The sequence below is a fragment of the Diorhabda carinulata genome, chromosome 8, assembly GCF_026250575.1.
Source record: "Diorhabda carinulata isolate Delta chromosome 8, icDioCari1.1, whole genome shotgun sequence".
Classification (NCBI taxonomy): domain Eukaryota; kingdom Metazoa; phylum Arthropoda; class Insecta; order Coleoptera; family Chrysomelidae; genus Diorhabda; species Diorhabda carinulata.
The window spans coordinates 23,681,713-23,708,631 of record NC_079467.1 but is presented as its reverse complement, the minus strand read 5'-3'; the positions used below and the strand labels follow the sequence as shown (position 1 = coordinate 23,708,631).

The 26,919-nt window shown below is 30.3% G+C and overlaps 3 protein-coding genes across 17 annotated transcripts in view; 1 reads left to right on the top strand and 2 right to left on the bottom strand.

Annotated features, from left to right (window-relative positions):
• Window positions 1-2,540, top strand: part of LOC130896928 (ryanodine receptor) — a 36,710-nt gene extending 34,170 nt beyond the window's left edge. For all 14 annotated transcript variants that reach the window (XM_057805332.1, XM_057805330.1, XM_057805333.1 and 11 more), the window contains 5 exons: window positions 427-585; window positions 1,018-1,357; window positions 1,480-1,636; window positions 1,771-1,936; window positions 2,043-2,540. In XM_057805332.1, the coding sequence (XP_057661315.1) occupies window positions 427-585; window positions 1,018-1,357; window positions 1,480-1,636; window positions 1,771-1,936; window positions 2,043-2,202 (982 nt within the window). In that variant the 3' untranslated portion in view covers window positions 2,203-2,540. The remainder of the gene's footprint in view (window positions 1-426; window positions 586-1,017; window positions 1,358-1,479; window positions 1,637-1,770; window positions 1,937-2,042) is intronic.
• Window positions 2,541-3,014: 474 nt separating this feature from the next.
• LOC130896932 (seipin) lies at window positions 3,015-6,403 on the bottom strand. 2 transcript variants are annotated; one of them, XM_057805348.1, is made up of 6 exons: window positions 5,956-6,403; window positions 5,645-5,811; window positions 5,329-5,531; window positions 5,052-5,190; window positions 4,741-4,860; window positions 3,015-4,152 (listed from the first exon to the last, which is right to left on the bottom strand). In XM_057805348.1, exons 1-6 carry the CDS (start codon window positions 6,258-6,260, stop codon window positions 3,920-3,922), a joined length of 1,167 nt encoding a protein of 388 aa, XP_057661331.1. In that variant the 5' UTR covers window positions 6,261-6,403; the 3' UTR covers window positions 3,015-3,919. The 2 variants fall into 2 exon arrangements, with proteins under 2 accessions (XP_057661331.1, XP_057661332.1); XM_057805349.1 differs by having other exon boundaries at window positions 3,015-3,366; window positions 5,956-6,382.
• Window positions 6,404-7,226: 823 nt separating this feature from the next.
• LOC130896925 (potassium channel subfamily T member 2) overlaps window positions 7,227-26,919 on the bottom strand; it is a 179,460-nt gene continuing 159,767 nt past the window's right edge. The window contains exons 20-27 of the mRNA XM_057805320.1: window positions 26,415-26,549; window positions 24,608-24,719; window positions 23,936-23,992; window positions 23,369-23,554; window positions 22,864-23,049; window positions 19,345-19,440; window positions 15,426-15,631; window positions 7,227-14,956 (exon numbers count right to left, since the gene is read on the bottom strand). Of these exons, the coding sequence (XP_057661303.1) occupies window positions 14,245-14,956; window positions 15,426-15,631; window positions 19,345-19,440; window positions 22,864-23,049; window positions 23,369-23,554; window positions 23,936-23,992; window positions 24,608-24,719; window positions 26,415-26,549 (1,690 nt within the window). The 3' untranslated portion in view covers window positions 7,227-14,244. The remainder of the gene's footprint in view (window positions 14,957-15,425; window positions 15,632-19,344; window positions 19,441-22,863; window positions 23,050-23,368; window positions 23,555-23,935; window positions 23,993-24,607; window positions 24,720-26,414; window positions 26,550-26,919) is intronic.

Below are 26,919 nucleotides of genomic sequence, written 5' to 3'. Positions count from 1 at the left end.
AGATTTGTTCATTGAGATGACAGGAAATGGAAAAAGTTGTGAAGATAATTTTGGATATTTTAAGAAAAAATTTCTTATTAAAAATTAAAATAGTTTAATAAAGAGAAGTCTATTTTCTTCATCCACTGTACAAAGAATGATTTAAGGAAAATTAATTGAAATAAATGATTTTTCGATATTCTAGAGCCTAAAATCGAGAGGAGCTTGATAGTAAAAAATTACCAAATTAAATAATACAATTTTATTAATATGGCACTTATACTAGAATAATTATAATGGTTGGCTACCTAAATTATTTTATTTATTCAATTGTTTGACAGTTCTGATACACTGATTTTTTCCTCCCAACATTTATTATTCATTGTTTCACCTCATTCATCAATATATTCTCTTTCATTTTCAACAGCTTCAATCATTACATTTTAGATCTTTTCCTGTGAATTACTGGGATAAGTTCATAAAAAAGAAAGTACGCCAGAAATATAGTGAAACTTACGATTTTGATTCAATCAGTAGTCTGTTGGGTATGGAAAAGACATCATTCCAACAGCAAGATACCGAGGAGAAGAAAAATCTTATATCGCTGTAAGTATATTTTATTCTATTGATCTTCATGGAATTTTCTTTTGTTTCTAAAAGTTTAATCAGTACTAGTGATACCATTTCCTATCCCCAGCCAATCTTGAATTATTTCTCTGGTGAGCTTGCTTGAAGGACTGAATACATTTTTGGATTTGGTAATACATCTATTTCATTATTGGTAGCATTTTCAATTATCAATAGTATGCCACTATATATTACATAGTTTACAGAAACTATTAAGAAATTTTAACAGACCAGTCTAGAACATTTAAGAACACCCCAGTATACTGATAACTGCATGTTAGTATATATGCAAAAAAAACAAGTTGAGAATAATTAAACGACTTATTCGCTTCAAGCAAGTAATTGGTGATTACTTTTTGTATTACGCTTAGATTATTACCATTTATCTAAAAAATCTTTTTCGTTTTTTAGAATTTTAAATATCGATTGGAGATACCAAATATGGAAATCAGGTGTTACGATAACGGATAACGCTTTCTTGTATTCCTTATGGTATTTCACTTTTTCTATTTTGGGCAACTTCAATAACTTTTTTTTCGCCGCTCATTTACTCGACGTAGCCGTTGGTTTTAAAACGTTACGCACGATCTTACAATCTGTTACTCATAACGGAAAACAACTTGTATTAACAGTGATGTTGTTGACGATCATAGTATATATTTATACGGTTATAGCATTCAACTTCTTTAGGAAATTTTATGTTCAAGAAGAAGACGAGGAAGTTGATAAGAAGTGTCACGATATGTTAACAGTAAGTAATATATAATTAATTTGATTAACGGGACTCTATTAAGAGAATGAAACGTTTAAAAAATTTATTTTTCAAATAAATAATTGAACATTGGGTACTAATGACTGCATATTTTGTTCTAGTGTTTCGTATTCCATCTTTACAAAGGTGTCAGAGCTGGTGGTGGTATAGGTGACGAAATCGAACCACCAGATGGCGATGATTACGAAGTATACCGTATTATGTTTGATATAACTTTCTTCTTTTTCGTTATTGTTATACTTTTGGCCATCATACAAGGTTAGTTTGATTTTAGAATAAATATTTACTTGCATTCACTTTTTTTCCGGACATATTCAGTGACAGTTTCTAATGAGAATACTTTTGATTTATTATTATCAATATTTGATTGTATCACATCATTTAATGTTTAGGTTTGATCATCGACGCATTCGGAGAACTACGTGATCAGTTGGAAAGTGTAAAGGAAGATATGGAGTCGAATTGTTTCATATGTGGTATAGGGAAGGATTATTTTGATAAAGTACCACATGGATTTGATACACATGTCCAACAGGAGCACAACCTAGCTAATTATATGTTAGTATAATTTCATATTTGGTTTCATCTACCTGATGATAACTAATAATTTATCAACAGCAAAAGAAGTTTTGATATTTTTCCGTTAAAATGAAGTTTTTTTCAGGTTCTTCCTTATGCATCTAATTAACAAACCAGACACGGAACATACCGGTCAAGAGACCTACGTATGGAATATGTACGAGCAGCGATGTTGGGATTTCTTTCCAGTGGGAGACTGTTTCCGCAAACAGTACGAAGACGAACTGGGAGGAGGCGGCGGTTGATATTAGTCTTAATAATAATTAATAATCATTTTATTATGCTCAAATTTGTAATTATTAAATTTTATGAGCCCCTAACAGCAAAATCGGTTAATTTTGCAAGCAAAAGTACTGAATATTATGTAAGACTTTCATATTACTTAAAAAGTACTTCAGTAAGTTAACAATTTCCAATAGGAGAAATAAAAATTTTACAAATTTCTATTTTGAGTATAATGTGAAAAGTTTGCTTGCAACTATTTCAAAAACTACGGTACAAGTTTGTTAAAATTTTCGAATGTTTAAGCAGTTAGGATTTCGAAGCTCTGTAATTTCAACCAATTCAAATATTTTCCTGTTAATTTCGACTTTAATTTGAGTATCTTATCCTTACCTATCCTATCAAAAATCTTAATCACCAAATACTTTTAAAAAATAATAAATCTACTAAACCAGTGATGATTGACTAACAAAAGTGTGAGAATTGTTCAGTTTTGGAGAAATGAACTACATATAAGTAAATATTCGTTACTATACAATGGATCTATCATTGGAAGTATTTTTGTTGTCGCTTACTATCGAAAATAAACAAGGAAAAGAGGATTTGGGTTAGGTAAGTAGAAATATTTGGCAACTGCTGAAGCTACTAAACCAGAGGTGATGATTAATTAACAAAAGCAAGAAAAGTGTTTAGTACAAATCAAGTGACAAGTAAACCTTCATTACTATATAATAAATTGAATCACTGGAATTGGTTTTGGGTCTCCCAATACTGAATACTTACCATGGAAAATAACTACAGCATATGATGATCTAAAGATGATGATTGATTAACAAAAGTTTAAAAATCGTTTAATTAAATTAAAGGACAATTAAGTAAAACCTCTTTCATATGAAATTAATTTTAACTGTAGAATTTACAGCCTATAAGTTCCAAGCAAATTATTTATTCAGCACAGTATTAGATAGATTTAGATAGAAATGATAGTACATATATAAAGGTGAATCACATTTGTCCCTAATATAGAAAACTTGTACAGTTTATTTTTTTATTTATATTTATATATTAATTTTATGACTCTACATTTTCGACAAAGTCCTCATTTCTGGATTCTCTTCTACCCTCATAATGCGATTCTTCTAGCATTGATGTTTCATCATAATCTACGGAATATGATGATTCTGAATCTACAAAAAAAATTATAGTGAATGTGAGTTTATTGAATGTATGGACTAGAAGAATTTTAATATAAAAGCCAGTTCTGGTACGAATGTGACAGTTCATTGGTACATGGTACTGGAAATTAGTAGAAAAGTACACCTACACTTACTTACCAGGGGCTTGATTTACTTTTCACAAAATTCTACCTCCATTATTAAAATTTTATTTTTTGAAAATAAACCTCTATGCTCCTATTTAGAAATACGCTTTTTGGAAAGCGAAACTCTCTTTAAGAATCTCTTCATTATATAACTTAATTGGTGTTTAAGTTTTTAAACCTTTACTATAAAATGTGGAAACTTTTCTATTTCTCCAATTTTTTATGGGTCAAAATATTTCAATAGATTCTTCTGGAATCATTCCAGTTCTAATGATGAATCACACATGAACTAGACTACAGTTTAATTATCCAAATATGGTATATCTGTGTAAATTTATTTATATTCAAGTTCCATTAAATTCAAAAATAAGATATTATCTACTTAGTTTAAAAATATTAATCCAATAGCTAACCACCACTTATCTCAACTTCATATCATTTGTTTCTATTTGTTTAAAATAATTATATTCACTAATATCAATAATATATCTTGCAAGCCTTGAAGGAATATTCAAAATGTTGTTATTCAAATAGGACAATACAGATGAGCCCACATCTAAACCTACAAATACTGGAAGTAGGGTTAGAGTTCCTAGATCACTTTCTAACACGTTATCCAGGATACTTGGTACCTTTAAACCTTTACACTCATCTGAAAGAAAACAATAATATCACTGTTTATGGTTCAGTATAATCAGTAACCATTACCACAGTGTTAGCTACAATTTTTAAACCATTTCCAGAGTTGATGGAGGATTTTGAAGAATGTAAGCATCAAAAATGATTTGAGCCGGTGTTTACATTATTTCTGCTGCTTATTTCAAATAGCTGACCGGTAATGTGAACATTTGTTTAAAAAATCAACCATTAACATAACTCAAGTAAAATTTCAACTTTCTAAGGTGGTGCGGTTGTTGAAAGCTTGCAATTATTTTTTTCTCAAATTAGTCAAAGCAAATTGTAAGCAGAAGGTTTTCTGAACAATCCTTGACATTCCAACAAAAATTTACATTTAATATCTATTTGTTTCAAGTCCTTACATCTATTAACACCAATAGTACAAAATTGAAAGCTTGGGTCTACTACCACATTAGAACTTTATTTACCTGTGACTTTATTAGTTCCGAGCGAATTAACAGAATAAGGTTAATATTTATCAAAATATTGAAACCATCACCAGTATGAAAGCAAATACTAAATTATACATCTATATACTTCACGTTTTAGTGAATACACTTACCATCGTCTGTCTTTTTAGTCTTTTCAATTTCAAGATATTCTATATATTCTTCGGAATTGATTATTTGATACCAGCTTATAAAACAAACAAGTGCAATGAAGAATAAGTTAGCGGTAATACCTGTAATAAAAGAAAAGTTAATACTCCAACTATACTTTGCCTTGTTGATCCAAAATTGAACTGATTACACCCCAATTTTTATACAATAAGGGATTTTCTAAATTTTCCTAACAAGGAATATTTTTATTGTTTGTGGATACTGATATCAAAACCAAATTCACTCAGTGAATTATAATTAATTTCAAACTTACCCATGGCTGCAGATACAACTGGCCAATGGAACATCACATACCGCAATCCACTAAACTGAGCATCTACTGTGAATTTGGCTGAATAAACTTCAATATTTCGGGTTTGTATTTCAATAAAAATATCAGTCACTGGTTCATCCTAAAACAGAGTGAACACAGGATAAATTAATTGTAGTGGAAGCATTAAAACAGGAGAACAAAATAATATAAACAGCACACAAATGAACATTAAAACTAAGAAATATTAACTATGATGTGAATGATTATGAATGATTACTTCTCTTTCTTCATAATCTGCAAAAAGTTCAATTTTAACAGTCTGTTTCTCTTCTGCTGAACCCAGAATATAAAAAGGACTGAAGAATAACTTGTACAGAGTATCCAGTATTAATCCTCTGTAGTGCAGCATTGCAGATCTACAGGAATTATTTAGAAGATTTCCATTTTTACCCATAAATTCTACACATACCATAAACATACCTAAGAGTGATTTAAAAATACAATCAGTAATGCCATTTTTAATAAATAATAAAATATGTAGTTGCTGAATACTTACATTGAGCTGTATAAGAAAAAAATTAAATAAAACTGACCTAGTTCACGATTGGCAGGTGATTCTGGCATTTCTAAATTTAAGTGTATTTTGTATGCTTGTCCATTTATTAAGAGTTGCTGTTTCTTTGTTAGCTTTACGTGTGCAGAAGGAAAACTACAAATCGCTTTTTTTTCAACTGTATACTGATCTGTCGCCCCACATGGCCTATGAAAAATATGCTAAGTTAATACTACCTGTGTGGTGAAGTTGAATATTATATTAAATAATTTTTATTACATAACATGTGCCTAAAACAAAATTTGGAAAAAGATGCATACTATGATAAATGATCAAAGTACTTGTACTTACTTAAATTTTAAGTGCACTGGACGTTCATGTGATACTGCTGGTACGTATACATAATAAAATGCGACGTACATAAATATTGATAACCAAACTAAAAGGGCTGTTATTAAAGCTATCACTGTACCTCTAAATAAAACTTCTTTAATAGTATCCACTCCTGCTTTTGTCCGAGTCTTATACAACTTTAATGTATCATGTATAAATTTTATTAATGGTAATTTGAATTTTTGTCTTACATATTCTCTTGGTCCTAAACGTAAAACCGAAGTTATCGAAGAGAATAAAACAGACATTTTACCATAAATCATTACATGGATACTGATAAGGAATGACTATTAAGTATAAAATAAAATTACTGCTATAAAATTTTGTTTTGTTTGGAATAATAAAATACTTCGACTTTGACATTTTAAGATAAAAACAGGGTTACACCATAGAATAAGCAAAAAAATAGAGGTTAAACATAAAGACGCGAATTGTTCTGTGGCGGTTAGTAAAAAGTATGAGCTTCAAGTTGGCATTAATTCGCGTTAGACATTAAGCTAAGTTTATACGAAACAACCATTGAATTTAAAGACTTGATTTAAAGTAAATACTTTCAATTTAATTTAAACAACCAGTGACATTATCGAGACATCAATCAACATATAATCTTGTTACCTCGTGAACTAACCAAAATACTAATTTCTTTATTATTCTTCTAAAATTGTTGAACAGCATATATTTACTTGTATAGGGAAAATAATGTAGTCATAGATTGAAATGGAATCTTGTACCCTTTCCACCAAGCTGCTTCAAGGTTTCAGTTCAATGTATTGAATGTGTGAAGAAATACTTTGTGCTAGAAATTGTACCATACGTTTCAAATGTAATATGGATCGTGAAGCCGGTCCTGTTCTAAACATGTTAACGAAGCTAAAGTTTAGGGGATGCACCGGGTATTTTTTTTTTCGTGAGGTCCGTTTAGCTCTTCTTTGTGACTTTTTCATGGAGATAATTTCTAAGAAGGCCTTTCTGTTTGTTTACGACAATGATTACAGTGATTACAAAAGTGAACTAAATGGTGTATTTAGATGAATTAGAAGTTAAATGTGTATATAAATATTAGTAAATAGTTAAGTGTGTAAGTGTTGGTGAATAGTACTGTATATAAATAAGAAGAACATTATAATAAAATAATGACTGTAGAATGGGAAGTTCTTATTTCATACACGAGTTCTGCATATCGTAAAGCATGGGAAATACGAGATTGGAAAGAAATAAAACACATAAAAGAAAATACAATGTATATAATGTGCTATTGACAGTACTTTACAATTAATGAAATGTAAGCGTATTAAAGATTCTTCCACTCTATTGAAGATGAATAAAATGTTCGTGCATGTATGCCAAATGTACGTTTTTAAGTATTTTCAACGATATTCTTTAATACCCTAATATGCTATATATCGAATATATATATATATATATCTAAAGGATATCAAGCATTAATAAAATTTTTGAAATTGAATCTTTCAATCTAGCTTAAAATATATCCAGTAAAGAAAGTAGTAAAATAGTGTTCTCTCGACAATTATCTAGTATCTGAAATTATTATTTGGAAATATTTTAAATGTCAAGAGAATCCAGGAAATATTACCAGACGTTTCGGTGTATTCCTAAAAATCATAATAAAATTTTTATGTATCCTTTCAACAAAAATCAATATTATTTGTCTTTGGATTATAAAATTTAGAACGTGCACATTTTAACAATTACATGCCCTTTTTGCAGTATTAATATTTTTATACTTATCACAATTTCGTATAATCATTTAATATCCCTAAATATTGGATCGAATATACATGATGATAATTCTTTGATGTAATAATACATTTTAAACTAGATGTAATGTACATGTATTTTACAGCTATTATCTACCAGTTACGTTTTCACTTATGATAGTTATCAATATTTAAAGCAATAGTCAAAGCTTCTTGATTGAAAGAAGGCACACAATTATTTATATATACAAAACCTTCAAGTTTCAATATTTACTTGACATGATTTCATAAAATTCTTTCTTCAGTTCGATTCAAAGTATTAATTAGTAAACAAAAATTTTTTGTTAATTATTGCAATTTTCATATGATTTATGTGTGAATATTCATGTGTAAATACCTATCTAGTTCCGTTTCTAGATCTATGACCAACAGTGTGTTTACATTCTTAATAAATACCCTAATCCAAGGTTAATAAGTTAATCAAATTTGTGTTTACTTTTAAAAAAATACTTAAAGGAAGTAAATGAAACCAAATAAATAATAAGCTAGTAACTTTTTGATAATTAAAAAAAAAAAATGAAAGCTTTACTAACTCAAATCAAACGAAATGTGTGAAATTTTAATACACCAACGGTCTTTATATAAATGTTCAAAATTTAGTGAAGAAGAATGTGACAGACACATATTTTAACTTTAATTTTGTGGTGGAAACATCAGTGAAACTTTTGAACAAATAAATCAGAGACATGAATCAGTTCTCTGAAATATATGGAATACATTCTCTTTGGAAATAAGAAATAAAATGTTATTATTACATTATTTTTTTATTTTAAGAAATAATAAATATTTTTGTGACTCCTTCCTATCGAAAACGTTTTCAATAAATAAATAACATAACCTTATCTAGAAAAATATAGTATTTTTCCATTTTGAATGGATATGTATAAGTGTACATATTTTTTTCTTTTGAAAATATTGGACCACACCGCAGTCTTTACTCTACAAAAGTTATAGCTCATCTTCAAGTTCAGATATGTACACAAGTTAGTGAATGTCTCATATTTTTGTCCATAAACGAATAAACAAAATTACTACTAGAAAATTTATAGTAAATTAATAGTTTTTGGGAGTTTAAGATTGCCAAACTGAATTTTGACCCTGATTGATTCATCTTTACAATTATAAGATTTTTCAAATTCATTTTTGACATGATTTAAAAATATATTCTCTTAATGCTAGTTACTTCCATTTCCTTCTAGAATTTGTTGGAATGTTTTTTTTTTTGGAAATTTATATTTTTGTATTGTCTGTAAGTTTCAACCAACTCGGATCTCCAAGTAGATATGAACATTGCAACTAATAGTCTACTCCTGTTTATGAACTTTAATTATGAAACATCCTATATATATATATATATATGTATATCATTTAATTGGACGGTTTCATCTAATCTACATAGCAAAAAATGAGTAAAAATTTTTACTTTTATAATTTATGCAGGGTATAATTTTATCGACTTTATAAGATTTAGTAATTTCGTTTTTTATTAATTTTTAATTGTTAGAATTTCAAGAGATACGCTTTCAAAAATATTGGAATTGTGCTTTTCTACTAATGTACAAAGAATATTTTTTTGAGTGTACGAAATTTGTGATTATGATTATTAATCACGCCAACAAACTTTTTATATTATATTTTTACACATTTATTACTTTTTTTGCTCTGGATTAGCTCAAAATAATTATGAATATTGGAGTTATTTTTCATATTGTATTCTTGATTGAGAATTTCATAACCTAACCTCAAAAGAGTTTTGTTTTTTGGCGTTAATAATTGCAATGAAACATTAACAAAATAAAAAAAAAATGACACAATTCCAATAACATTTTCATAATTATCGAATTGGATATAAATTTTTCAAGTGTTGTGTGCATTTGAATTATTGGTACCATAATGTACCCACTGGTGTGTGTAAGATCAAATTGATTTGATATCACATCTCTTAACTATTTACAGCTAACATCAAAAAAGAGACGTTTCTAGTAGATTCATAATTATGTCCATTTAATTATATTCGGAAAAATAAAAATGAAAACATTAAAAAAAAAACAGAAAAATCTGGAAAAATAAAAAGAGTATGAAGAAAATGAAAAAAAAAACATAGAAAGGAGACAGATAAAGTAAGAATAGGGTATAAAAAGAAAGAAAAAAGGGAAACGAAAACTATAAAAAGTTATAGATAAGAAAAGGAAAATGGAAGAAGAAAGATAAAGCAGAAACAACAACACGGAGGACGAGGACACTTCTAATTGTAAAAATCCTGCTGATTTAAATAAATTTTTGGTTATTTGTTTTAAATTTTTTTCAAAATCAAAAAAATTATGTATAAAAGTTTCTACTGCATCTTTGATTAAATTGAATTTTCATAGTGTAGTGTAATTTATATATTAATAAAAATGTGTGTTTGATTGCAATTATGGAAACTTATCTATTTTGAAAACTAGTGACGAACAGGCATATGAATCATAAGAAACAACTCCAAATAAAGGAGGTAGATACCCAAAATTTAAAATCTCTAACTACAATATTTGATCCCGCATTCAACATACCTGAACGAATGTACTGGTGAACCCTTATGTTAGGGTTGTCACGTGGAAGAAATTTTCTCAAAAATACTAATATTCATATTTACAAACATAAATGTAATGTACAAAATGAAGCTTTCATATCGATAATTGAAGATGCGAAGCTTTAATCAAAAATTGTTTGTAATCGTTTTCAAAATATATAGAATTTGGGTAGGCAAGAATAAATTTTATTTTAATAACAAGTTTGAATGTACAAGGTTATCGTGTTCATAACGAATTCAATTTAGAACAAATCAATTTGACAAAATTACTAAGCTATCGTATTCGTTATGATTAATTCTTCTCATTCCGTATTAAAATTGTTTAGAGAAAGAAACGAAACTTGAATCAAAAGTATGAACAAAAAAAGAGAGAGAATAGAAAAAATAAGTGAAAGTGAAACAGAATTAAGAATGAACGGTAAATAAAAAGAAAAGGAGACAAAAAGAAATAGGTAATAGAACAAATAAGACAAAAAGAAACGGAGACGAGAGAGAAATAATGATAAACACAAACAAAAACAGTAGGAATATTAAAAGACAAATATAATGAAAAAGGAATTGAAAAAAACAGATGAGAAAGAAAAAAGTTTGGGTTTATATAAAAAATTATAAGAAAAAGGAATAAGAACAGTAGAAGAAAATGGAGAAGAAAATGAAATCGTAAAACAAAAAGAGGAAAAATGAAAGGAGAAGAGAATTAAGTAGGAGCGGAAAACTGAAATGGAAGTGGATTGAAGAAAATTTCGTTTCTAAATATAATTTTCTGACAATATCTTTCAAAATGTACACATTACTGAAATTTCAATAGAATATTAACAAAATTAAGTCATTATTACAAAAACTTTTTAATAACGATGTTAAGGGCTATAATGAATAACCTTTTACATTCACAACTTTACGTTGTGAAAAAGCAAGGTAGTGATGGAAATTCAAGGCAATCAATTACCTAAACCTTATTTTCAATTAGGGTGAACTAGTGATTGAGAAAAACTTCGCAAGCGTTTGAAGTATCGCTGAAAAGTGTGCATATCCATTAGAGGGAAGTTAATTTTTAATGTGAATGGTTTGATATGAAATTTCATTTTATAAATTGAATCATTGAGCTTTAGCTGTTGTAGTTTTTTTTTTTATTCCAGAACAGCCTAGAAAAAAGCAATTTCATCTCCAATTTTTTCCAATAACCACAAATAAAATGAGGTAATAATAGAATCAAAACTGATTACGAAATATTTTCAATTAAAAATATAGCACATCAACTATGAAAGGTTATTGGTGTTGATTTAGAGTTTTTAAGTTTGTTTATAAAATTCTTTTTTCATTTTTATCATATGTAAAGATTTAAAATTTTGTATCTGCTGTGTAATAACCTCAAAAATAACTCAGAATGCTATTTTACGATAACATAACCTCAAATAGCTTAAAGTACAGATTTTCGAGGTCAATTTTAACACCTAATTGCTTTCGGATTGTTTTTAATGAACAAAATCATGCATACCAATAATCATATTAATACAAGAAAACAGTTTTTTCACTTTTAAATCAGTTTCAAACTATAATTACAATCAATTAGACTCATATTATTTGCGATAATTGAAAAATATCGATGTTTCTACTACATTCGTTTTAATATGCTACTTTTGATCCCATCAGCAATGCTATTAAATCAATTTTCATAATACTAGTTACTAATTTTATTGATAGTAGGAATTTAAACGTACAAATCTCGAAATTACTTCTCTCTAGGAACTGCAACTGTTTTAATTTTTTATTCACTGTCCTAAGTAGTTTTGGATAGGTTTAACTATAATTACAAGAAAATTTGGCTAGACCAGTTGAAAAACCGGCGAAACATATCAATTCATTATATCAGTCTAAGATTCTGATAGATAAGTTAATAAGGCCAAAAATGGTAATTAGCAGCAACATGTTATAGGTTAATCCCCGACTATTGAATTTCTATTTTAGTATAATTATGAAAGTCTTCTACTATCGACGTATTTGCTAAATTACTGTTGCTCATTAATTTCGTAAAACATGTATTCTACAAAATATGTTTTAGAGATATAATCTCTTTTTTTTTATAAATATTTTTATCGTGAAATTAGATCATTACTGTATTAATTTAAGTAAAGTATTATTCACTTCAGTTGCCTCGTGTATTTCTATGAAACATCACTGTTAATTAGGACCCAACATTGAATGCCAAAGTGAGGATTTATCCAGCTAGAAATATTTGCCGTACATTTAACCCAAGTCGAGTTGATCAGTAAATGAAGGCCGGAAAGTAGGCCAGCAGTATATCTAACCGCAATTTTCCAATGAAGGTCGTCTTCATTGATGTCTTAAATGTCAATTTCTATTATAATTTGGAATTTAGAGTAATTGTAATTTGATTGTAAATCAAATAAATGAAGAAAAGGAGAAATTAACACCATCAAAATAATGTGACTTGTCACTTGGTTGTCTGTTTTTTGATTTGACATACTTTAAATAAATAGTTACAATTTAGTGATTCACAAATACAGAATGTGGCATTCAAAGCATTTCAGTCGTCATGAAACAGTAGCCAAACCGATAACTATGTAGCAACTCAGCATCTTTTCGTACTCATTTTGAAGTTGATTGCAATTAGTCGGTGACTGGTGCGGAGATTCAATAGAGTTAAAAAAATTCGGTGAAACAACAATCAAAAGGTGGTACGAGATTCGTTCGAACTGGGAATGTTGAAAGCGTGCTGTAGGAAAAAAACTGGCGAAGGTTAGCGCATCGGTAGAGTGGCGTTCTTGGAATTTCCGACAGGTTTGTCCGAAGGATCAAATTTGCACCATCACTCTTACGCAATTCAAGCAATGAACAACGACAATTCTGCGAAACTCTTTTGGGCATGGTTGAAGAAATGAAAAGCTTGTTCAAAATCTTTGGATGGGTGAGGCAACAAACAAAACCCTCATCAACTTGAACAACATGATTCCTGAAAAGTAAAGTATACAAAGAACGACCTCGGACAGTTGAAAACTCAAGTAAAGAATTCGATTGGAAATCCCGAGAATTCCTCAGCGCATGCTTCATGACGTTATGGAAAAATTTCAGAATCTTTCTGCAAGAATGCATTAATCAGGAAGGATGCCATGTGACCGATGCTGATTAATTACACTTATTGCTTTCTAATTCACAATAAGACTACGACAATCTAATTTTGAAAAATGTAGCCTGTAGTTTATTTAGACGGAATGAAAAACGATTAATTTAGTAATGATCAGTTAACTTATTGACTGGTGTTACAAAATGTATAGCAGATTTTTGTAAATAGTGCCGAAAAAGGTTTTTATTTGAAAATATGATTATGAAAAAAATTCAATGTTTGTTACTAACATTTCTTATTGTGGGGAAAAACCTATTGAAGAAATGAGATGTAAGCAAGTTTTGTTTATAGATATATATGTAGATAGATCTTTTATATATTATTATTGTTATTAATAAGTAAACTGAGCAATTTTTAACAAGTTAGCATTAAAAAATTCTTAACTCCGGTTCTTCAAAAATTGAAACTTGTGGTAATGCAGACAAAACTACTTTTAGGCATCGTCGTAGGTGATTATTAATGTCAGAACAATAATCAGAATCTAAAAACTCTTCAAGAATACAAAAATGAACATTTACATTTTAAACTCCTTGTTAAAAATTGCTCTAATCGTCTATTTATTATAGAAATTCCTTCAAAAAAGCATGAATCTGTGAACATCTCATTTTCTACATTCAGAGCTGCCATCACAATGAAAATTTATCTCCGCGCCTTTCACTACACTCTATATAGTCGCAGAGTTCCTACTGTGGAAGCGAGAAGATTTAGAGCCACTTATTTCTCAAGCTGCCCATTCTCCTCCCCCACATGAGGTTGTATCATACTATTGTCCCTTGAAGGTGTTGTGGATCCGTAACGGGGTTAGGAGGTAGAGCAGCTTGTTGAGTAGCTCCTACATCTCCGTAAGCCGATGAACCCATACCTCCGAAACCCATATTAATAGGTGTTGAGCCTGGTAGACCGCTTTGGGATAGACTTAACGTACTGCCAGTGAGTACCGATGGTATAGGAGGTGGCATATTCGGATTCATTATTAGCGCCGTATTACTGCTTATTACTGGCGGACTGTTTTCTTCTGGAGGCGTCACTTCCAATCCAATACTGCCGTTTAATGCGATCTTTATAGTATTGGAATAATTCGTACTGAAATGACTCAAGCCTATGTCTTCTAAACTACTTTTTCTACGAGAATTTCCGATATTCGGTAGTCCTTGTCTCAGAGAATTCGACCTACGCAGTAAAATATCGTCGATTACACGCAAACTATTCGATCGACCTCTTTGATATCCCGCTACAGTCGGACTATCGGGCAAAGATAATGAATTTGATTTCGTGGTAGCCAGAGGTGGAGGTCGTGGCGATTGATACCCGCTAAGACCCAAACCTGAACCTCTCCGACTTCCGGCTTGCGAACTGTTCGCCATTTGTGCGAGAAGCGATTGGGAACAGAAACTTATGTTCGATTTTCGTCGGCTGTTGTGTCTTTCGAAGGTTTTTTGCGCCGAAAACGGACTTGGTCTTACTAGGTATCTGCAAAAAAGCAAACGCATGAATAATATGTCCAAATTGTTGCCACTTTTACAGTGATTCTTGAAGGATATAGTTAAACCTGATGAACCTGATAGCACAATACAATACAATTATCATATTAGTGTATTGTCATCAGTTCATGACGTTATGTGAATGTTTTAACTTAAGGATTTAATCTTATGCTTTCCCGATGATGATCCTTGTAAAATCGATTGCAAAAATGTCATTAAAGATATGTATGAGGAGCTAATGGAGGCGTTTTAGAAAATAGTGAAGTCTTTGATAAGGATATTGCGACAAAAATATTTAACTAATGTAGAATCATCAGTCCATGACAAATGAGTGAAGTTCTCAAGTGATTAAAGTGTCCAAAGATTCAGTTACATGCTGTCCTGTTGTACCTGGTACCGTTATACACAAACAAGTGGATCTAATAAGAGCGAGTTTAAAAATAATTATTTTAACGTACATTATATCGCCTTCTTCTAACTTGAGGTCGCAGCTGGGATTTATAATGACATAAGAAAGGCTGTTTCTTTTCTCGCTTACGTCGTTGTAGTCGATAGTTGGTAAATTCAAACTTTCCATTCTCGATCTTACAAGATTAGCTATTTCGGCTCTTTCTATTTGCTGATCATGATTATCTTTCGCTTCATCGTTACCATTAACTGAATACTAGAAATAAAAGTATATCAATGGAATAAGAATATTGATTACACAGGCCTACAAAAAAAAATTTTTTTTGGGTGCCTACTATTTTTGAGCTGATTTTAACTATATTACTAAATATGAAAGCAGTTTTTCTGTATCAGCTCCAGATTTTTATCTTTTTATCAATGCTTTTTTCTATTTAATACTTTCAAGTATGAGTGTTGTAAAATTTATATTTTCCTTATTGTCAGTTTTCTTTTGTAACAAATTGAATTTAAAATAATAATATTTATGAAATAACTTATAATTATTTTTCAAAATAATTATTTTAATTCATTTATTACAAAAAAAGACTAACAATATGAGATATATAACTGATTGGTTGAACAACTGTTAACAAGTGGGATTTAATCCTATTTATTAGTGCCGTCCAGAGTTAGTTCCATAGAAATCCGAAAGATGGAGCTGACCTTCAAAGCTTCAACTGCAGTTGAGAATTGAGGTTAGTTTGTGAATTCCCGCGGTGCACATAGATAGAAGTTAGCGTCGTATGAAATTTCTCTTTAGTAACGAGTCGTTGAAAAGTAAATAAAAAACGTAGATTGTTAATGTGAATTGCTGTATTTGTGTTCTTGAAAATAGGATTAAAATGAGTTCGAGTAGAAGAAGTTGGGTACATCATCCTGATATTTTTTGCTACATATGCGGATAATACACGGTTCTGGAAGTACAGAAAAACTATTAGTGACTTTGTAAAGAGGGCTTATCTTGTATATTTTGGTATTAAGCTTGGTGATCAGGATACTTGAACCAGGAACGAAAATTACATTTTATCGCACAAGGGAGAAAGATCTGCTACCTTTTTTCTCTGAAGAACAAAATCTTGTATTTTGCCATGCTATTAGAGAACTCCTAGTTAAAGTGGGTCTTCCAGGATATTTTCCGGATGATTGGCACCTATTTATTGACAGCTCAAAGCTAAGTTTGAAATGTGTTCTTCTACATAATGGGAACAAATATGGCTCAATACCAATTGCTCACTCAACGAAAATGAAAGAGCAATATGACATCATAGCTTTGGTTTTGGAAAAAATAAAGTATCGTGAACACCAATGGGTGATTTGTGTAGACTTAAAAATGGTAAACTTTCTCCTTGGACAGCAAAGTGGCCACATCAAGTATCCTTGTTTCTTGTGCCTTTGGGATAGCAGAGACAAAACGCAACACCGAGTTAGAAGAGTGGCCTAGGTGAGAAAACATGGATGTTGGGGAAAAGAATATCATCAATGATCCTTTAGTTCCACGAGAGAAAATCATCTTTCCACCACTGCATATCAAGCTAGGTCTAATGAAGCAGTTTGTAAAGGCTCTTGATAAGAATGCTTTGCATATATAGGGAAAAAATGCCTCAGCTGAGTAAAAAAATAATTAAAAACCCTGACTCCATAAATTCAATTATTGAGATTGAACAAAAAGCTTGGAATTCATTGGTTTCAGCTGTCCAAAATTTTCTGGGTAAACACAAAGCTGAAAACTATGTTGAATTAGTCAATGAGATGCTGAATAATTTCAGATCACTTGGGTGTAACATGAGCATCAAGGTGCACTATTTACACAGCCACTTAGACCGTTTTCCCGATAATTTAGGCGGACATTAGTGAGGAGCAAGGTGAAATATTTCACCAAGATATAAAATGTATGCTATCGTATCGCTATCAAGGAAGATGAGATACTAGACGTGATGACAGAATACTGCTGATCTTTAAAACGGGATTGTTCTAAAATACATTCAAGAATGTCACGCAAAAGAAGTTTCCGAAATGTTTAGTGAGTGATTGGTTTAAAAGATGACTTTCTCTGTTTTCTATTGTGTATAATAAATAATATCTGTAATATCTGAGTAATATAATAAAAATTCCAAAGTTTTTCTTTTAAAATAGTGTAATTTACGAAAAATTCGAGCCGATACGCAAAAACTAATAACATATTTGAATTGAGGGCAACCGCTGTTGACCAGTGTTATTATTAGTATAATGCGAGGTATGATAGAAAAAATACTTACGTTGCATCTATTTCAATGAATATGTTTCATACCTACTAACAATGTACCCGATATTGATAATACAGAGCAGATGAAAGTGATTACAAAATAAACCTTCCAGAAATGCGGATATAAGTACATTGTTAGCCAAGATTAGTTCTTGGTAACACATGAACTACATTTGGTACAAGAGATTGTTACAGAAATTTAAAGAATAAAGAATTTTTTTGATAAATTGTATACGGAATTTCGGGTTTGCTAATTCCAAGCACTATCATTCACCTAAACTACATATTACAAAGCCTAAAAGTACTTTTTGCATCGATATAATAATTCTTAGAATCCATTCGATTGAAGAGGGGTTCTAAAAGCGATTATCTACTTACTTCTTCTTGATGGTAATTGTATTGCTTCGGATAACTAGTACTAATACACTACTGGGCTATAACGTTAGGCAGACAAATAATTTTTGATAAAATAGGAAAGTTTAAAATGAAGAGCACGGATATACGATATAAAGACAATAATAATAAAACTCATATAAAGAGAAGTGGTGCAAGTTGAAAGTTATAGTTACTTCTTAAAGAAAGATATATATTATATAAAATACTAGGTATATCAATAAAGTTATTTCTATTTGGTTATATAAAAAAACGTATACAGATACAGGAAAAATATTTATTGTACAAAAATCTAAAACTATTAAATTAATTTTCTACATAGCTTCCGACTTTTTTTGGGTACTTGTCATAGCGTTGTACAAATTTTTGTATTTCTTCTTCATAGAAGGTTGCTGCCTGTATTTTCATCCTTGTGATATCATGGTCTTTCAGCTCGTTATCATAGTTGACCACCAAGGAAAGAATAAACCACACATTTTTACTGTAATCTTCGGTGCTTGTTCGTTATTTCGTGGCGCAATTTTTCAATCAATCAATCAATGAGCAAAATGTGTTTTCTGTCCCAAAAAACTGCATGTTTAGTATCGTAAGAAACCCAAGTTTCATCCCCTGTGACTACTAGAAAAAGAAAACCATCACCATCTATCTTCCTCATAGCGTGTCAATAAGTGCGTTGCACATCAGTTCTTTTTTATTGTTCAGCAACAATTTTGGATAACTAACGTTAGCGAAATTTTCGAAATTTCAGTTTTTCAGCAACGTTACGTAGCAAGAGCACTGATTGTAAACTTACGGTTTTTCTTAAGCTTCTCTTCTAATACCTACACCAGTTTATCAAGGGCCTTCACATCGTTCTTTATTGTCCTTCATCGAGTTTTCTGACTCATCATTGAATCACTCACGGCATTTTCTCCGTAAACAGAATTTACATTGTGGATATACCTTGTATTTACGATTTGACTTTGGCACTATTATATATGACATCACTCTTTTAATTGTTTTCCATTCAAACAAATATTTTGGTCCCAAAAGAGAAATACTTTAGTCCTTAAAAGGGAGAGTGAAATGCATTCGATGATTTTCAGAAGATATGCATAATAACAAACCACGTTTGTGCTAATATTTCCGTTCGTTTATGAAAAATTGTGTAAACCAAAAACAGTGGATTTTATTACCATGAATTAATATCATTATTTATCAAGATGGTTTGATTAAAATTGAGGGGCGTTTTGTTTTTCTCGAAAATTAATTGAAATGAAATTGAAAAAATGAGATTTATAGCACAAAATACTTACCAACGATGTCCGTCTATTAGTACATCCGAGACAGTTCGTTCCTTCCTTGGGTCGATAAGTGACACCTACTCTTTCCGGTCCTAGATCCTCGTCAATCTACCGAAAAAGGAAGCCGGCAAACTAGATACGTGCAACTACTTTTTTTTCGACTATTTAGTCGAATGCATACAATTTTGACCATTGTAATAAAAATTATATTCAATTGATGTAAACAAAAAGTATTATTATTGCTCAGCTGTAGTAATTATAAATAAGTTATTATAGGTATTGATTTAGGGCTTAGGGTGTTGATCGATACATTTATTTCATTGTCGAGAAGGTAAAATAAAAAATACAATGATTTATCTTAATAGAAACAAAGTAAATGAAAATTATTTCATTGTCTCAACAGTTCCTCGTATATAAATGACTCATTTTTATTTCGAAATTGGTCATAGCCCTTCATGATTATTGTATAAACAACCCCATAGACATATTTTAATATTTTGTAAGCTTCTATGTTACTTTTTTTAATTTGAAACAAAATTTGATGAAAACAACCCATCACGCTTTTTTTATGACACTCTGTATTATAAAGACGATATACATATAAGGTTGTATAAGTTCTATCAATAGTCTCAATATTGTTGTAAAATGATTTACACTTTTTTTTATATTCTCGGGAAGATAGAATGTATAATAATTTTTTGGTTTGCATTTTGTTGTACATCGTAGAGAATCGTTTTTGCCAACGGCTTTTTTGTTGTTTTCAACAAGCACCTGTTCAATGAGAATTAATTAACAAGGTGTCACATCATGTTAAAAGTTTTCGGGCATCGGTTATGTTATTAATTGCGTGTCTTAATTGATATATTTTTAAATACGAACAGACTATTACATTCTAATAATAGTTTTTCTGTAAAGCTTAAACCTATTATCAAGGATACAATATGAAAAAGGTGAATTTATTGAAATTGTACTATATGAAGCAAAAAAAATAAAACTTCAGTTATTCTAAATTGCTTGTAAATAAATCCCTTGGCTGCAATACAGACTTAAAAATCTGCGTAAGTAGAAAAAAAACTGCAAAAAGTGTAACGATGCTAAATTATAACCTCAAACTTTGCCTTATGTGTTGAACACCTGAATTTTAGTTAAACTCTATTGCAGACGTAAGTTTCAAAATATTGTAGTCATATTTGATAATGAATATTAAAAAAGAAACTTCAAATATATTGAAATTGTATTGTACACAAACTGAACTTGCTCTAAATGTTGCAATTATTAATGTTCAATAAATATTAATTATTGTACTAATAAATGTTTATTACAATGTTCAATTATGAAATATTAGATCAAATTATTATTCGCATGATATTACCACAAAGATAATGAAAAAAATAAAGGGTAATATTTACAAAAAGTATTCATTGGAAGGAAATATCTACGGTAAGTGCAAATTTTTATAGTTGTGACAACCTACAAAATGATATATTATATAATTTTCTTAAAATATATTGGTTAATCTATTCGAAAATTTAAAAAAATATATAGAATCATTGTGTATTAGGAAAGATATTTTTACAAATCGAACGTGCGTGTGCTGTCACAAAAAAATATATGTACATGTAAAATTTTGTCAACCCAAAAAGTATACCTTCGAATTTTCGCATAATTCATCAATAATTATCATTTTTCAAATACTTGCAGGATTATTGAATGAAAAAGTTAATGTAGAAGACAATTTGTGTAATATAAGTTGAACAAGTTTTCCTCAACTACAACTTTTTTTGTTATCAGCTTCAGTTCAATTTTCATATGAGTATTGCATCTTTACTGGCTTTATTTTACTTACAATTTTTTTCAAAATATTTCTCTTTGGCTCCAGTAAGCATAATCCCAGGGATGTATTCGATAATCTCAAACAACTAGTACAGGTACTTCTCTGGAACAAACAGAAACTTGACAGGGAAAAATTGGGTTTGTAACCCAAAGATCTTGTGAGACCAATCATCACATATTGGGCACTAGAACTAGTCGGAATACCACGAGGAACAATATCTGGAAGGTACAAAGAGTGGCTGGCATATGTGCAATCGGGATCATGAAATCATGTCCCTTCTAGAAGTAATTCTAAGTCTCCCACCTCTTCACAAAGTACTAGAAACCGTGGCGGAAAAATTATCACTTAGAATGCTCAGTATGTAGACAACTGAAGACGCTAGACTAGGAGATGCAGCGTGCAGTGGGATTAGTTTGACATTCTTAAATAATTTAGCAAATATCCTTTAACAAATCTTGTTTAATAATAACTTGATGTAACAATTGGAATATGATTATTGATTAGTTAGGTTATATTCTTATGAATATAAGTACTGACAAATTTGATGAGACTCGTCCACGATTTGAATTAATTAATATTTTTTATTGATGCTGATTGTGGACAAACACAGTACAAAAAATAGATATAAAGGGACTTAATATTAAAACTTATTTAACTTATATATACAAGAACTTAACGAATAGAAAACAAAGCAGTTTTTGTGAATATTTTCCAAAGCGAGAGATAAGATAGAATGTGGTTTTTCTATTGAATTTTGTTTAGTGTTAGTTAATATATTTGCCATAAATAATATTTGCAATATTCTAGTGATTTAAAAAGTACTAATAAAACAACATCATGATAAAATTACTTTTGATAGAAATGCAACAGAAAACAAAAGGACTACCTTCGACAAAGACGACGAAAAAGGTAATTTAGATCGATCACGTAATCTAGCCGACATTTTTCGGTTGGTTTTTAATGCAGAGGCAACTAAATTTTCACAAGAACTACCACTTGTATACGATGAAAATAGTACCGAACCGATAAAGTCGCACATATGAGATCTTTCATCAGAGCTTGATCCACGAATACTATGGACCGATACATTTTGAGTCTTTTCATTGCATTGGATCTTTGTATTGCTTTATGTTTTAGGTGGAATGTGCATTTAGAGCATTGTATAAAATTTTAATTTAACATCTACACACATGAATTGAAGGCTACATTTTTTTTGACAAAGCTAACTGCATTTTCAGTCCACAGTTTCGGTATCGACGAAATCTTATGTATGCGAGTTGTTTTATTACTAGTTTTAATCGCCTCTTTAACAAACGCCTGCTTTGACTCGTTGGTTGGTTTTTTTATGGGTCCAGTGAGTCATCTAAGGTCGTTCAAGATGACCTTGATAAGATCTATACAAGGGGTATAACAATCGTGAGCTTTAAGTGGAATACGCCTATATCATTGATCAAAAAAGTTCAATCCTTACAAAATGGACGGAAAGTTAGTGAATTTATGGATTTGGAAAGATTTTGATATTTTTTGCCCGTTTAAAAAGTTTTGTTATGATTTATCACTATTAATAATTATCTTAACTTAACATTCACTACAATGTCTGCAAATATTTTTATCGCAAACGTAAATAAGTAGAGACATTATGTGCCGATAAGAAGAGAATGGATAGAAAAGAAATTTTTTGTTTTCTGTTTACTCACCGACGGCACACGCACGCACGATGACCAAGGAGATGATGTTTGGCTCATACTCACATGAGAAGAGTCCGAAATCGAGGTATCTTGAGTCCTGTAGATACCTATGGGAATTTCGCAGCTAGTCGAACAGAGTTTTTGATAAAGACGACCGTACGTGCGAATCCACATGTCATCTTTTGATATTCGCATCTGAAAACCAGTTGTGGTTCTAATTCAAACAGGCACCAATACAAATTTTTTACTCTAAAAGTCTCTAATAAGGCGTTGATTTTGATACGAAATTAGAAATTTTGAAATTGAACGATGTTGTCATTAACAATACCGCGACCAAAACGATCGAATCTTTCCCGACAAAGCTGTAATGTCACACTAGGATTGCGAATGAAAGGAATTAAGGAGAATAAAAAATTGCACGTGAACCAAATCGTCGAGCAAATCTCGGAGATTAACAACAATATAATTTTCGACGCGCGAAATTTATAAAGTGTTTATATATTGTACAACATACCGATGTGAGGAATCCTGATCCTGGAGCTTGATCGACACCAAGTAGAAGCCGTACAAATGTGATGACGTAGTCCTTAACAAATGCTTGATATAATAATGTATCCAGCATGCTTGCACTGAAGACGCTGCCAGCTGCGAAAGGCAGTCGAAACATATAAGAAATATGGGAGCCTCTCTCTTTTTCCCTCTAAAAATATCAAAATGATTTTTGTACGTTAGTTTTAAGATTCTTTTTAAACGGATTGTGTTTGTATTTTGAATTCTTTTCGGTTTTCATTCAACATCAAGTCAACAAAAGTAAAATAAATCAATCCTTTTATATTTAGATCGGTTTCGTGGTAGTTGCAGCTCATCAGTACAAGATATATATATATATACGTCATATATCTAATAACAAGAGACAAAAATTGTTCAGCTACGTTATAAAATGTAATTGCAAAACTAGTTTAATCGGCTATGCGTGTTAGCTTGGATGTTAAGAAATATCAATTCTTCATATAAATTTCTTCTATTTTTTGCATGCAAGACTCGAAAACATTCCTTATTATCTCATTAATATTCTGCTTACCAATATTTGATCGGAGTCTTGTGAATAGTAGCTTCTAGTACTGCTAGCAGATGCTAACTGAAAGTTAAATTATCTTTATAATTTTTAAAATTGATTAATTGTTTACGCAAGCCATGCAGTGCTAGAAAATAGAAGAAATTTCGAAAACTAGTACTTCCAATACCGGCACTACGTAAAGATACTATTTTCATCATGCTCTGGTACTATTCAGATAGAAAAAATCGTGTCATTTATTTTAGACTAAACTAATTGTTATTGTACAAAAATAATAAATATTCATTTCTGACCAAATATTGTATAAACGATAGGTAAAGGCTGATAGAATTTTAAGCCTTTTTATTATGATCAATGTCACCTTTGCTCCTCGATTTAATCCTGTACGCTGTCATAAATTTGTTTAAGCACGTGTTCAAGAAAGAAGCAAATTAAAACGTGAAAAATCCTTGTTACTACTACTACTGTGTAATAAAAAAATTATCTTTTCAATTTTTATCAAGAAAATTGGAAGTTTTATTACATCTGGCAACCCCGCAGCTGGTTATTTCTACTAAATTTTTGGGAGAGAACGTAAATGAATTTACCAGCTGACCTTATATAAGGAGATCGAAGAAAAATGTTCACTCAAATTATGAAAATAATTATTATTTTATTGAAAATTGTGAATCAACTTACTTTTTCCATTTTTGAAAGATGCAGAGCATATTTATCGTGAGCTCTAAATTGCATAAATCTCATATTTGACGATTGAGATAGTTCAGTTATACTTTTGATGCTGGGAAAGAATCTGAAACAAAAAATATTAATTATATACAATTATGTACCTATTAAATGAAAAATAAGAATTTCGCGGAAAAAAAGTTTATTAAATATTAAAGTACAATATTTGTGATTTCAATTGACGGCGAAAATAAATAAAAGGTAAGCAGTTTATGTCGCTTCTTCTACAAATCAATTTTCCGGGAAAAACTTCACGTATTAACGAAGGATATGATGTTGGACTGATCTGCTATAACTCTCTTGTTAATTTATAGACAATAAGTTTGGCAAATTTGGTACCAGCAATTACTACATAAAGCTCTGAATTCATCGAAATGATCTTCATTCCAAACCAGATTAGCATTCCAGGGAAATTTTCGCCTGATGGAACCATGTTGTTTGGTTATAGACAGTAATTTTCGCAGCTCTAGTGCCAAGAGCATCATCACAGCGCTTTGAATACGTGGAATAAAGTTACAACTCAAAAAATTGAAGATGTTGAACGTCGAAAAGGTGTGGTTTATAATGTCGAACCTATTGAATAGCATTCTGGAGTTTCAGTTCTTACTCTAATTGAATTTTGTATGGGTATATAAACTTTTAAAGCACACATGTTTCCGAATTAAAAGATTCGGATCCTCATGAACATAAACTCTTAACGATTTCGTCAATTCTTGAAGTCCTTGATTTTGATTTTTTGTGTTTTACCGTCTCCAAGTCCATTTTAGAAAGAGTTAGCTGCTAGGTACATCGTTTAAATGACTAAAACTTTGATGTTTTACATTTCCAAGTCGTTGATTCTGAATTGACATTGAGCTATAAACCTACGAATACTCAGATATGATGCATTACAAGCAAATGTTCTTTTGAGACACATTGCATTATTCTAATATCCCGATGCGCGAAAACAAACATTATTTGCTGTGGAAAATGTGAAATCATAAAAAAAATCACATTATTGGAAAGGAAAAAACTGTAACTGGCAGTCGTGATCAGAATTTCATATAAAAAAATAATGTGTGTATCTTTTCTACATTTTTACAAACTGAATAGTTATCATGTTGAAAAATCAAGTCGAAATTCTTTGAAGGCTGTTTAAAGGCAATAAATGTTTCAGTTATTCCAAAGTAATATTGTATATAAAGCGTCTCGAATTTTTTCGTCGTAAATCGTGAGTTGGAAAGTTCTGAGTTTGTGACAATGTCAATAGGGATTTTTTTTTATATAAAATGTAAAATTTCACTGTAGAAAAAAGGAGAATTACTATGATGTTAAGAGGATGTCTATACGTTTTTATTGGTAACGTTTGAAATTGCAAATGCAAATCATGAGTGATCTGCTTTGTCATATAATTCAGTTGTAATGCAATGTACATAAAAAACTAAGAAAGTAAATTATTGACGCGGAAACAAGAACTTTTAAATGAAATAATTAACTCGCAGGAATCCAAACAAACTGACCTAATAGAAGTACTTATTCAGTTCGGGAACAGTGCCGTTGAAATGCAATTTGAATCTCCTTTTCTTCACACATATGTAATAATTGACTTTTTCAGCTTTGTCATCCTTACCATCTATTATTGACATCATTCTTAAAGACCAAATTTATCATTTTCATAGAAATTCTTAGTTTTAAACTTTATTTAAGTAAGTGCAAGAAATAAAAACTGGAAGATTGAAAGATTTATTGTTTTTTTGAAATGCATATTATTGAAATAACTTACTTGAACATTGTTTGTACTGCTACAATAGTATTGCAATCTGATAAAGAATCTTCTTCTGCAGAATTCGACAATTCCTTATTTACAACCACTACGTTTTCGGCAAGAGTTATTCCAGCTCTAAGTAGATCGTCTAAACTGAAAAGAAATTTACGATCCTTCAATATACTTTTTTTACGATTTAATAATAAATTTTGTTGAATATGTAAAAAAAATGCATTTAAGCAGAAAATTGAGAAATAAAATTAACTGCAAAAGAAAGTAGGAATCCATTATTAGACGGAGTTTGGAGGAATTTGTCAAATCTAGTTAAATTTCACGAACTTTATTCGTCGACATTCATTAGTTTGATTGAAATAAAAATAGAATATTTGACATAAATATGAAAAATATTAACTATTTCGTTTTAACTAGGCTTCCAATCTGTAAACTTTGGCAGCCAGGACAGGACGAGTGAAAACCCCGGATTTTCTGGTAAAGAATCCGGACATTTTACGCATAGTCAATG